The sequence below is a fragment of the Pseudophryne corroboree genome, chromosome 2 (assembly GCF_028390025.1).
Source record: "Pseudophryne corroboree isolate aPseCor3 chromosome 2, aPseCor3.hap2, whole genome shotgun sequence".
Taxonomy (NCBI): domain Eukaryota; kingdom Metazoa; phylum Chordata; class Amphibia; order Anura; family Myobatrachidae; genus Pseudophryne; species Pseudophryne corroboree.
The window spans coordinates 508201252-508214648 of NC_086445.1; the positions used below are offsets into that span (position 1 = coordinate 508201252).

Here is a 13397-nt window from a genome sequence, read left to right on the forward strand (position 1 = left end):
ACTCATAAAAACGTATAACAATTGATTTTGCTGTAAGCTTAATGAAAAAGGAATACAAACTGTCAATGTGTGTCCAGCTTGCAGAAACACTTACTTGTTCTGGGATCTATTTATGTTGCATTCTTGCCAAACTCTATCAACAACCTGGTTAGCCAATTTTCTTGGTATTTTTCCACCATGATGACTCGTACTATCAGAATTAAAACAGTCTGACACTGAAGGAAACTTCATCCACTTTTGTGTTGACTGGACATCAACTGTAAAAGAAAAAATTTAAATGGTAGGGTAAATGGATGTAAAAATGTCAATACGAAACAAGATATGATACAATAAGAAGTTGTGAACTCATTTGTTGCAGGAACAAGTATGAAGCAGGAGAGAGAGAGAGAGAGAGAGAGAGAGAGAGAGAGACATTGAATGTCTAGCACAATTTTTAGCAATAGATAAAACAAAAAAGGAGATTTACTGTATGTTCGAACCAGTTAAATATTTTCCTTGGAATCCTTAGGGGAGACCGGCTTTGAGCTGGTATAGGCTGGTGAGGAGTCTGGGCACCAAACTATAGACTAGGCTCCCTCTTCTCCTGTACCCCCACACCCTGTCACAGGCAGCCAGTTAAGTTAGCAAGCCCAAGGCAGTAGCGGAAGGAAGACCAGCACATACTAAGGACCAAACACATAGAAGATGCGGATGAGGGAACTGGGAACAGGATAAAACCCCGCAGGCCAGGTACGCTAAGGTGTTCCCTATGGATTTGAAGAAAAGTATTTAATAGATCAGAACATAGGAGACCCAGGTTTTACGATGAAACATCCCAAATGTATTCCTCCAATGGAGGGAACACGCCTGAGTTGTGCCGAGAACCCTTCGCTTGAAAGAAGCAATTGCGGAGGCAAATGTGTCAAAGGAATAGAACTAGAGAAACATAAGGGCAGAGGATCACAAGGCCGCTTTAATAAGCTGCTCTGCAGAAGCACCACGTTGTGCTGCTCATGAAGTTTCCACCGAACGTGTGAAAAGAGCTGCCACCACAGCCAGGGCATTAACGTCTGCAGGAGAATAAACATTGCAGATAGGTAAATGGAGCCAACTGATCAAAGTCTGCCCAGAAGCTGGCCAGCCTGGTTTCTGAAAGCCATACAGGCTAAAGAGAGAATCCGTCATACGGAGATCCCGTGTCTTGTCCACAGAGACCTGGAAGGCATGCATGACATGCAGGAAGTCCTACACCAGTGAAGAATCCACCACTCAAAAAGAAGGAACTACAATCTTCTAGTTCGGTGAAAAAAAGAGAAACTACCTCAGGAAGTTAGCTTGACAGTGTCCAAACAATGACCCGGTCCAAGTGAAAAAATAAGATTTTACTCACCTGTAAATCTATTTCTCGTAGTCCGTAGTGGATGCTGGGAACTCCGAAAGGACCATGGGGAATAGCGGCTCCGCAGGAGACTGGGCACAACTAAAGAAAGCTTTTAGGTCACCTGGTGTGCACTGGCTCCTCCCACTATGACCCTCCTCCAAGCCTCAGTTAGGACACTGTGCCCGGACGAGCTGACATAATAAGGAAGGATTTTGAATCCCGGGTAAGACTCCTACCAGCCACACCAATCACACCGTATAACTCGTGATACTATACCCAGTTTAACAGTATGAAAACAACTGAGCCTCTCAACAGATGGCTCAACAATAACCCTTTAGTTAACAATAACTATGTACAAGTATTGCAGACAATCCGCACTTGGGATGGGCGCCCAGCATCCACTACGGACTACGAGAAATAGATTTACCGGTGAGTAAAATCTTATTTTCTCTGACGTCCTAGTGGATGCTGGGAACTCCGCAAGGACCATGGGGATTATACCAAAGCTCCCAAACGGGCGGGAGAGTGCGGATGACTCTGCAGCACCGAATGAGAGAACTCAAGGTCCTCCTCAGCCAGGGTATCAAATTTGTAGAATTTTGCAAACGTGTTTGCCCCTGACCAAGTAGCAGCTCGGCAAAGTTGTAAAGCCGAGACCCCTCGGGCAGCCGCCCAAGATGAGCCCACCTTCCTTGTGGAATGGGCTTTTACTGATTTAGGATGCGGCAGTCCAGCCGCAGAATGCGCCAGCTGAATTGTGCTACAAATCCAGCGAGCAATAGTCTGCTTAGAAGCAGGAGCACCCAGTTTGTTGGGTGCATACAGGATAAATAGCGAGTCAGTTTTCCTAACTCTAGCCGTCCTGGAAACATAAATTTTCAAGGCCCTGACTACGTCCAGTAACTTGGAATCCTCCAAGTCCCTAGTAGCCGCAGGCACCACAATAGGTTGGTTCAAGTGAAAAGCTGATACCACCTTAGGGAGAAACTGGGGACGAGTCCTCAATTCCGCCCTATCCATATGGAAAATCAGATAAGGGCTTTTACATGACAAAGCTGCCAATTCTGACACACGCCTGGCTGAAGCCAAGGCCAATAACATGACCACTTTCCACGTGAGATATTTCAAATCCACAGTTTTAAGTGGCTCAAACCAATGTGATTTTAAGAAACTCAACACCACGTTGAGATCCCAAGGTGCCACTGGAGGCACAAACGGGGGCTGAATATGCAGCACTCCTTTCACAAACGTCTGAACTTCAGGTAGTGAAGCTAGTTCTTTCTGGAAGAAAATCGACAGAGCCGAGATCTGTACCTTAATGGAGCCTAATTTCAGGCCCAGTCACTCCTGCTTGTAGGAAATGCAGAAATCGACCTAGTTGAAATTCCTCTGTTGGGGCCTTTTTGGCCTCACACCAAGCAACATATTTCCGCCATATGCGGTGATAATGCTTTGCAGTTACATCTTTCCTGGCTTTAATCAGCGTAGGAATGACTTCCTCCGGAATGCCCTTTTCCTTCAGGATCCGGCGTTCAACCGCCATGCCGTCAAACGCAGCCGCGGTAAGTCTTGGAACAGACAGGGCCCCTGCTGCAGCAGGTCCTGTCTGAGCGGCAGAGGCCATGGGTCCTCTGAGATCATCTCTTGAAGTTCCGGGTACCACGCTCGTCTTGGCCAATCCGGAACCACGAGTATTGTTCTTACTCCTCGTTTTCTTATTATTCTCAGTACCCTTGGTATGAGAGGCAGAGGAGGGAACACAAACTGACTGGTACACCCACGGTGTCACTAAAGCGTCCACAGCTATCGCCTGAGGGTCCCTTGACCTGGCGCAATATCTCTCTAGTTTTTTGTTTAGACGGGACGCCATCATGTCCACCTGTGGCCGTTCCCATCGATTTACAATCAGCGTGAAGACTTCTGGATGAAGTCCCCACTCTCACGGGTGGAGGTCGTGCCTGCTGAGAAAGTCTGCTTCCCAGTTGTCCACTCCCGGAATGAACACTGCTGACAGTGCTAGTACGTGATTTTCCGCCCATCGGAGAATCCTTGTGGCTTCTGCCATTGCCATCCTGCTTCTTGTGCCGCCCTGTCGATTTACATGGGCGACTGCCGTGATGTTGTCTGACTGGATCAGTACCGGCTGGTGTAGGAGCAGGGATTTTGCCTGACTTAGGGCATTGTAAATGGCCCTTAGTTCCAGAATATTTATGTGTAGGGAAGTCTCCTGACTCGACCATAGTCCTTGGAAGTTTCTTCCCTGTGTGACTGCCCCCCAGCCTCGAAGGCTGGCATCCGTGGGCACCAGGACCCAGTCCTGTATGCCGAATCTGCGGCCCTCTAGAAGATGAGCGCTCTGCAGCCACCACAGCAGAGACACCCTGGTTCTTGGTGACAGGGTTATTAGGTGATGCATCTGAAGATGCGATCCGGACCATTGGTCCAACAGGTCCCACTGAAAGATTCTGGCATGGAACCTGCCGAAAGGAATTGCTTCGTAAGAAGCCACCATCTTTTCCAGGACCCGCGTGCAGTGATGCACCGATACCTGTTTTGGTTTCAGAAGGTCTCTGACTAGAGATGACCGCTCCTTGGCTTTCTCCTCCGGGAGAAACACTTTTTTCTGGACTGTATCCAGAATCATACCCAGGAACAGTAGACGTGTCGTCGGAACCAGCTGTGATTTTGGAATATTCAGAATCCAACCGTGCTGGTGTAGCACCTCCTGAGATAGTGCTACTCCCACCAACAACTGCTCCTTGGACCTCGCCTTTATTAGGAGATCGTCCAAGTACGGGATAATTAAAACTCCCTTTCTTCGAAGGAGTATCATCATTTCCGCCATTACCTTGGTAAACACCCTCGGTGCCGTGGAGAGTCCAAACGGCAGCGTCTGGAATTGGTAATGGCAATCCTGTACCACAAATCTGAGGTACTCCTGGTGAGGATAGTAAATGGGGACATGCAGGTAAGCATCCTTGATGTCCAGGGATACCATGTAATCCCCCTCGTCCAGGCTTGCAATAACCGCCCTGAGCGATTCCATCTTGAACTTGAATTTTTTTATGTATGTGTTCAAGGATTTCAAATTTAAAATGGGTCTCACCGAACCGTCCGGTTTCGGTACCACAAACAGTGTGGAATAGTAACCCCGTCCTTGTTGAAGTAGGGGCACCTTGATTATCACCTGCTGGGAATACAGCTTGTGAATTGCCGCTAGCACAGCCTCCCTGTCTGAAGGAGTAATCGGCAAGGCAGATTTTAGGAACCGGTGGGGTGGAGACGCCTCGAATTCCAGTTTGTACCCTTGAGATACTATTTGCAGGATCCAGGGATCCACCTGTGAGCGAGCCCACTGATCGCTGAAATTTTTGAGGCGGCCCCCCACCGTACCTGGCTCCGCCTGTGGAGCCCCACCGTCATGCGGCGGACTTGGAAGAAGCGGGGGAGGACTTTTGCTCCTGGGAACCTGCTGTTTGTTGCAGCCTTTTTCCCCTACCTCTGCCTCTGGACAGAAAGGACCCGCCTTTTCCACGCCTGTTTTTCTGAGTCCGAAAGGACTGTACCTGATAAAACGGCGCCTTTTTAGGCTGTGAGGGAACATGGGGTAAAAATGCTGACTTCCCAGCAGTTGCTGTGGAAACTAGGTCCGAGAGACCATCCCCAAATAACTCCTCACCCTTATTAGGCAAAACTTCCATGTGCCTTTTTGAATCTGCATCCCCTGTCCACTGGCGAGTCCATAAGCCTCTCCTAGCAGAAATGGACAATGCACTTATTTTAGATGCCAGCCGGCAGATCTCCCTCTGTGCATCTCTCATGTATAAACTGAGTCTTTTATATGCTCTATGGTTAGCAGAATAGTGTCCCTGTCTAGGGTGTCAATATTTTCTGACAGGGAATCTGACCACGCAGCGGCAGCACTGCACATCCATGCTGACGCAATAGCTGGTCTAAGTATAATGCCTGAGTGTGTATATACAGACTTCAGGATCGCCTCCTGCTTTCTATCAGCAGGTTCCTTGAGGGCGGCCGTATCCGGAGACGGTAGTGCCACCTTTTTAGACAAACGTGTGAGCGCTTTATCCACCCTAGGGGGTATCTCCCAACGTGACCTATCCTCTGGCGGGAAAGGGAACACCATTAGTAACTTCTTAGAGATTACCAATCTTTTATCAGGGAAAGCCCACGCTTCTTCACACACTTCATTTAATTCTTCTGATGGGGGAAAAACTACGGGTAGTTTTTTCTCCCCAAACATAATACCCTTTTTAGAGGTACCTGGGTTTATATCAGAAATTTGTAACACCTCTTTCATTGCTTCAATCATGCAACGAATGGCCTTAGTGGACATTAGACTAGACTCATCGTCGTCGACACTGGTGTCAGTATCCGTGTCGACATCCGCGTCTGCCATCTGAGGTAGCGGGCGTTTTAGAGCCCCCGATGGCCTTTGAGACGCCTGGACAGGCACGAGCTGAGAAGCCGGCTGTCCCGCATTTGGCATGTCGTCAAATTTTTGGTGTAAGGAGTCGACCCGTGCACGCAATTCCTTCCATAAGTCCATCCACTCAGGTGTCTGCCCCGCAGGGGGTGACATCCCTTCTATAGGCATCTGCTCCGCCTCCACATCATTATCCTCATCAAACATGTCGACACAGCCGTACCGACACACCGCACACACACAGGGAATGCTCTAACAGAGGACAGGACCCACAAAAGCCCTTTGGGGAGACAGAGTGAGAGTATGCCAGCACACACCAGAGCGCTATATAATGCAGGGACTAACTGAATTATGTCCCCTATAGCTGCTGTTATATATACTGCGCCTAAATTTAGTGCCCCCCCTCTCTTTTTTACCCTTTTCTGTAGTGTAGACTGCAGGGGAGAGCCAGGGAGCTTCCTTCCAGCGGAGCTGTGAGGGAGAAATGGCGCCAGTGTGCTGAAGGAGATAGCTCCGCCCCTTTTTCGTGGACTATTCTCCCGCTTTTTTATGGATTCTGGCAGGGGTAATTATCACATATATAGCCTCTGGGGCTATATATTGTGGTATTTTTGCCAGCCAAGGTGTTTTTATTGCTGCTCAGGGCGCCCCCCCCTAGCGCCCTGCACCCTCAGTGACCGGAGTGTTAAGTGTGTATGAGGAGCAATGGCGCACAGCTGCAGTGCTGTGCGCTACCTTGGTGAAGACTGATGTCTTCTGCCGCCGATTTTCCGGACCTCTTCTTGCTTCTGGCTCTGTAAGGGGGACGGCGGCGCGGCTCCGGGACCGAACACCAAGGCCAGTTCCATGCGGTCAATCCCTCTGGAGCTAATGGTGTCCAGTAGCCTAAGAAGCCCAAGCTAGCTGCAAGCATGTAGGTTCGCTTCTTCTCCCCTTAGTCCCTCGCTGCAGTGAGCCTGTTGCCAGCAGGTCTCACTGTAAAATAAAAAACCTAATTATATACTTTCTTTTTAGAAGCTCAGGAGAGCCCCTAGTGTGCATCCAACCTCGGCCGGGCACAAAATCTAACTGAGGCTTGGAGGAGGGTCATAGTGGGAGGAGCCAGTGCACACCAGGTGACCTAAAAGCTTTCTTTAGTTGTGCCCAGTCTCCTGCGGAGCCGCTATTCCCAATGGTCCTTTCGGAGTTCCCAGCATCCACTAGGACGTCAGAGAAATCAGAAACCAAGAATGACAAGATAACACGCACAGGATAGGCATCCGCCGGGCAGAAGCTACAGCAAGAAGGTAGAACGTCTAAGGATATGCATGAAGAGCCCTAAGAACAAAGTTATGCTCCATGGAACCACTGGGAGGTACACATAGAGGCTGCACATGGAGGACACCTAGCAGGAACATTTGTATATCAGGCAACAGTGCAATCTGTCTCTGGAAGAGGACAGAAAGGACAAACTGCACACTCAATGAAGACAGGCAGTGGCTCAAATCCAGACCCACATACAAGAAGTAGGGGACTCGCAACAAATCGAAACGTTCATAAGTTAAAACCCCTAGGCAAACACCAGGTGAAGTAAATACTCCAATACTGGTGATAAATTATGGCAGATGTTGGTTTACAAGCATTAAGGATGGACGACTGACCAACTTTGAGAACCCCGTAGCTCTCACAGATGTCTCAAGAGCAACGCGTCGAAGTGAGACTGACTATAGCTGGACAGAAGCACGAGCCTAGCAACAGAAGATCCGGCAATAGAGGAAGACTCCGTGAAGCATAGATAGAGAGACGACAAGAGCTACATACTAAATCACTGCGTGGCCATCAGCGAGCCACCAGGATCACCATGTCATCTTCCAACTGCAACATGCGGAGGACCTGTGGAACCAGTAAGAGTAGAGGTAAGATGCACAGGAGAGGTAAGGTCCACCAGAAGAGCTCCCGTATCCCTGGTGCGTAAGCAGTACCTCGACAGCTTATAGAGCAGAGATGCCATCTAGACAATGGCCAGCAAGCCCCAGTGGAGAACCAGAAGCAGAAAGACTGCTATAGCTCAACAAACAAATGAGTGAAGTATGGCCTGTAAGTTCATCCACAAGAACTCTAAGCCAGCAAGGCCCCTAAAAGCTACTGTACATCTGCAAAGAATGGGACAATGAGGATTTCCTCCAATTGATGAGCGTCCATGAGACTGCAGAAGGTCTACCATGAGACTGATGTATTCCCAGAGGACAAATGGAGACTGCTACAGGTGATGCTGGTCACCCAGATAAGACAGAATGCATGAGAGAGGAACCTTTATCAACACAGGTGAGGCTGTGGAAGGCACCAGTGGCAATGGCCAAAACTGGAAGTGTTCCTCCCATTGCACAAACCTGAAGACGTTCTAGTGACTGAAATGAATGGTAGTAGGCCAAGAGGAATCCCGGATGTCCAAATAGGACATGAAGTCCCTAGTTCTAAACCTATAAAATGGAGTGAAGAGACTCCATGCTGAATCTGGGAACCCGCAAGTACCTGCTGAGAGACTGTAGGCCAAGCATTTGCCAGAATGAACCGTTCAGCTCCTAACCCAGGAAGAGGTAGGCATGGAAACCAGTGCTTTACTTAGACAGGGGAACTGGGATGTTGACCCTGGAGGCGGGTAGGGGGTGGATGACTCCCGCAAGGCCTAGATGAAGACACTAACCCAGACGCTAGCGCTGTGGATGCTGGCGGTGGTGGAGTGGCAGTGCGAATGTCCTGTAGGACTCATAGCGCTGCCACTCCGTAAAAAGAAAAGTAAAGTGAAAGAAAAGTAGAAGCTGCCTAACAGCAGCCCCATAAAACAGTGGCCGCTCCTGTAGGCACCAAACGAAAAATAGTCTGCCTGTGTTTGGGGGCAGGGTGTAGAAGGAGAGGGAGCCTGGGGTGCTGGGAAAGAAAAGTTAACAGTTTGGTGCCCAAACTCCTACTCACCAGCCTATACCGTGTCCGTTGAGTATGGAAAGAAGACATGATAGATCACACTGAACACACAAATAATCTGCAAATTGTGTTTTATAACTAGAGGCAGGGCCAGATCAACAAGTTGAGGTTTTACATGTGTGGTCGATCAGGGGCCTCCAAACCCAGCGGTCGCTGCAGCTGTCACCTGGAGAAGTAACAGGGACAATGGAGAGAGACTCCTGTGAGCGCTTGCCGGGTTTGGAACGGGTGTGTGTTTCCAGGGACTGCATGTTAATAAATATACAGTACGCGTAAAAAAAAAAAAAAAAAAAAAAATTATATATAATAAGATTTTACTTACAGGTAAATCTATTTCTCGTAGTCCGTAGTGGATGCTGGGGACTCCGTAAGGACCATGGGGAATAGACGGGCTCCGCAGGAGACAGGGCACTTTAAGAAAGAATTTGGATTCTGGTGCGCTCTGGCTCCTCCCTCTATGTCCCTCCTCCAGACCTCAGTTAGAGAAACTGTGCCCGGAAGAGCGGACAGTACAAGGAAAGGATTTTGGAATCCAGGGTAAGACTCATACCAGTCACACCAATCACACCGTATAACTTGTGATAAACTTACCCAGTTAACAGTATGAACAACAACGGAGCATCAGATCAACCCTGATGCAACCACAACATAACCCTTATTTAAGCAATAACTATATACAAGTATTGCAGAAGAAGTCCGCACTTGGGACGGGCGCCCAGCATCCACTACGGACTACGAGAAATAGATTTACCGGTAAGTAAAATCTTATTTTCTCTAACGTCCTAGTGGATGCTGGGGACTCCGTAAGGACCATGGGGATTATACCAAAGCTCCCAAACAGGCGGGAGAGTGCGGATGACTCTGCAGCACCGAATGAGCAAACACAAGGTCCTCCTCAGCCAGGGTATCAAACTTGTAAAACTTTGCAAAAGTGTTCGAACCTGACCAAGTAGCTGCTCAGCAAAGCTGTAATGCCGAGACCCCTCGGGCAGCCGCCCAAGAAAAGCCCATCTTCCTTGTGGAGTGGGCTTTTACTGATTTTGGAAACGGCAATCCAGCCGCAGAATGAGCCTGCTGAATCGTGTTACAGATCCAGCGAGCAATAGTTTGCTTTGAAGCAGGAGCACCCAGCTTGTTGGATGCATACAGGATAAACAGCGACTCAGTTTTCCTGACTCTAGCCGTTCTGGCTACATAAACCTTTAAAGCCCTGACCACATCTAGTAACTCGGAATCCTCCAAGTCACGAGTAGCCACAGGCACCACAATAGGTTGGTTCATATGAAAAGATGACACCACTTTTAGCAGAAATTGTGGACGGGTCCGCAATTCTGCCCTGTCCATATGGAAAACCAGATAGGGGCTTTTATGTGACAAAGCCGCTAATTCTGACACACGCCTAGCTGAAGCCAAGGCTAATAATAGCATGACCGACTGTAGAAAGTGAAGGAAACGGCCCAGCTGGAATTCCTCCGTAGGGGCATTCCTGGCCTCACACCAAGCAACATATTTTCGCCATATACGGTGATGATGTTTAGCCGTCACGTCCTTCCTAGCCTTTATCAGCGTAGGAATGACCTCATCCGGAATGCCTTTTTCTTCTAGGATCCGGCGTTCAACCGCCATGCCGTCAAACGCAGCCGCGGTAAGTCTTGGAACAGACAGGGCCCCTGATGCAACAAGTCCTGTCTTAGAGGCAGAGGCCATGGGTCCTCTGTGAGCATTTCTTGCAGATCTGGATACCAAGTCCTTCTTGGTCAATCCGGAACAATGAGTATTGTTCTCACTCCTCTTTTTCTTATGATTCTCAGCACCTTGGGTATGAGAGGAAGAGGAGGAAATACATAAACCGACTGGAACACCCACGGTGTCACTAGTGCGTCTACAGCTATCGCCTGAGGGTCTCTTGACCTGGCGCAATACCTCTGTAGCTTTTTGTTGAGGCGGGATGCCATCATGTTCACCTGTGGCAGTTCCCACCGACTTGCAATCTGCGTGAAGACTTCTTGATGAAGTCCCCACTCTCCCGGGTGGAGGTCGTGCCTGCTGAGGAAGTCTGCTTCCCAGTTGTCCACTCCCGGAATGAACACTGCTGACAGTGCTCTTACGTGATTCTCCGCCCAGCGAAGAATTCTGGTGGCTTCCGCCATCGCCACCCTGCTCCTTGTGCCACCTTGGCGGTTTACATGAGCCACTGCGGTGATGTGGTCTGACTGAATCAGCACCGATTGGTCGCGAAGCAGGGTCTCTGCTTGACTTAGGGCGTTGTATATGGCCCTTACTTCCAGGATATTGATGTGAAGGCAAGTCTCCTGACTTGACCACAGACCATGGAAATTTCTTCCCTGTGTGACTGCCCCCCACCCTCGGAGGCTTGCATCCGTGGTCACCAGGACCCAGTCCTGAATGCCGAATCTGCGGCCCTCGAGAAGGTGAGCACTCTGCAGCCACCACAGGAGAGACAATCTGGACCTGGGTGATAGGGTGATCAGCCGATGCATCTGTAGATGTGATCCGGACCACTTGTCCAACAGATCCTATTGAAAGGTCCTCGCATGGAACCTGCCAAAGGGAATGGCCTCGTATGATGCCACCATCTTTCCCAGGACTCGCGTGCAGGGATGCACCGACACCTGTTTTGGTTTTAATAGGTCTCTGACCAGTGTCATGAGCTCCTGAGCCTTCTCCATCGGGAGATAAACCCTCTTCTGGTCTGTGTCCAGAATCATGCCCAGGAAGGGCAGACGAGTCGTAGGCATCAACTGCGACTTTGGAATATTTAGAATCCAGCCGTGCTGTTGTAACACTTCCCGAGAGCGTGCTACGCTGATCAGCAACTGCTCTCTGGACCTCGCCTTTATGAGGAGATCGTCCAAGTATGGGATAATTGTGACCCCTTGCTTTCGCAGGAGCACCATCATTTCCGCCATTACCTTGGTAAAAATTCTCGGTGCCGTGGAGAGACCAAACGGCAACGTCTGGAATTGGTAATGACAATCCTGTACCACAAATCTGAGGTACGCCTGATGAGGTGGATAAATGGGGACATGAAGGTATGCATCCTTTATGTCCAGAGACACCATAAAATCCCCCCCTTCCAGGCTTGCGATGACCGCTCTGAGCGATTCCATCTTGAACTTGAACCTTTTCAGGTATATGTTCAGGGATTTTAAATTCAATATGGGTCTGACCGAACCGTCCAGTTTCGGAACCACAAACATGGTCGAATAATAACCCTTTCCTTGTTGAAGGAGGGGAACCTTGACCACCACCTGCTGAAGATACAATTTATGAATTGCAGCTAACACAATTTCCCTCTCTAAGGGGGAAGCTGGCAGGGCCGATTTGAGGTATCGGTGAGGGGGCCTCTCCTCGAATTCCAGCTTGTATCCTGAGACACAATCTCTATTACCCAGGGATCCACCTGGGAGTGAACCCACTTGTGGCTGAAATTTCGGAGACGCGCCCCCACCGGGCCTAGCTCCGCCTGTGGAGCCCCAGCGTCATGAGGTGGATTTAGTAGAAGCCGGGGAGGACTTCTGTTCCTGGGAACTAGCTGTGTTGTGCAGCTTCTTTCCTCTACCCTTGCTTCTGGCAAGAAAGGACGCACCTCGGACTTTCTTGCCTTTTTGTGAACGAAAGGACTGCATTTGGTAATACGGTGCTCTCTTAGGTTGTGAGGGAACATATGGCAAAAAATTTGACTTTCCAGCAGTAGCTGTGGAGACCAGGTCCGAGAGACCCTCCCCAAACAATTCCTCACCCTTGTAAGGTAAAACCTCCATGTGCCTTTTTGAGTCGGCATCGCCTGTCCATTGCCGAGTCCACAGGACCCTTCTGGCAGAAATCGACATTGCATTTATTCTAGAGCCCAGTAGGCTAATGTCTCTTTGAGCATCTCTCATATATAGGACAGCGTCTTTTATATGACCCAGGGTCATTAATATAGTATCCTTGTCTAAGGTATCAAGTTCCTCAGCTAAGGTATCCGTCCATGCTGCTACAGCACTACACACCCAGGCCGACGCAATTGCCCTGCCTTAGTAAGGTACCTGAATGTGTATAAATGGACTTCAGGGTACTCTCTTGCTTTCTATCCGCAGCATCTTTTAGGGTGGTCGTATCCTGTGACGGCAGGGCTACCCTCTTAGATAAGCGTGTTAGAGCTTTATCCACCCTAGGGGAGGATTCCCAGCGTAACCTGTCCGTTGGCGGGAAAGGATACGCCATAAGCATACGTTTGGAAATCTGCAGTTTTTTATCTGGAGATTCCCAAGCCTTTTCACATAACTCATTTAGCTCATGTGAAGGGGGAAAGGTCACCTCCTGCCTTTTTTCCCCATACATATGAACCCTCAGGGACTGGGGTTTCCTCTGTGATGTGCAACACCTTCACTGCTATAATCATATAACATATAGCTTTAGCCAATTTAGGCTGTAACTTTGCATCATCATAGCCGACACTGGAGTCAGACTCAATGTCAGTGTCTGTGTCAACAATTTGGGATAGTGGGCGCTTCTGAGACCCTGACGGCCTCTGCGACATAGGATCAGGCATGGGCTGAGACCCTGACTGTCCTAAGGTTTCAACTTTATCCAACCTTTTATTCAAGGAATTAACATTATCATTTA

General features: G+C 49.1%; 1 protein-coding gene across 2 annotated transcripts in view; it reads right to left on the reverse strand.

Moving 5' to 3' along the window:
• The window catches only part of MED13 (mediator complex subunit 13), a 411382-nt gene that overhangs the window by 202504 nt on the left and 195481 nt on the right, over positions 1-13397 (reverse strand). For both annotated transcript variants that reach the window (XM_063954032.1, XM_063954031.1), the window contains exon 7: positions 95-257. In XM_063954032.1, coding sequence (XP_063810102.1) covers positions 95-257 — 163 coding nt within the window. The remainder of the gene's footprint in view (positions 1-94; positions 258-13397) is intronic.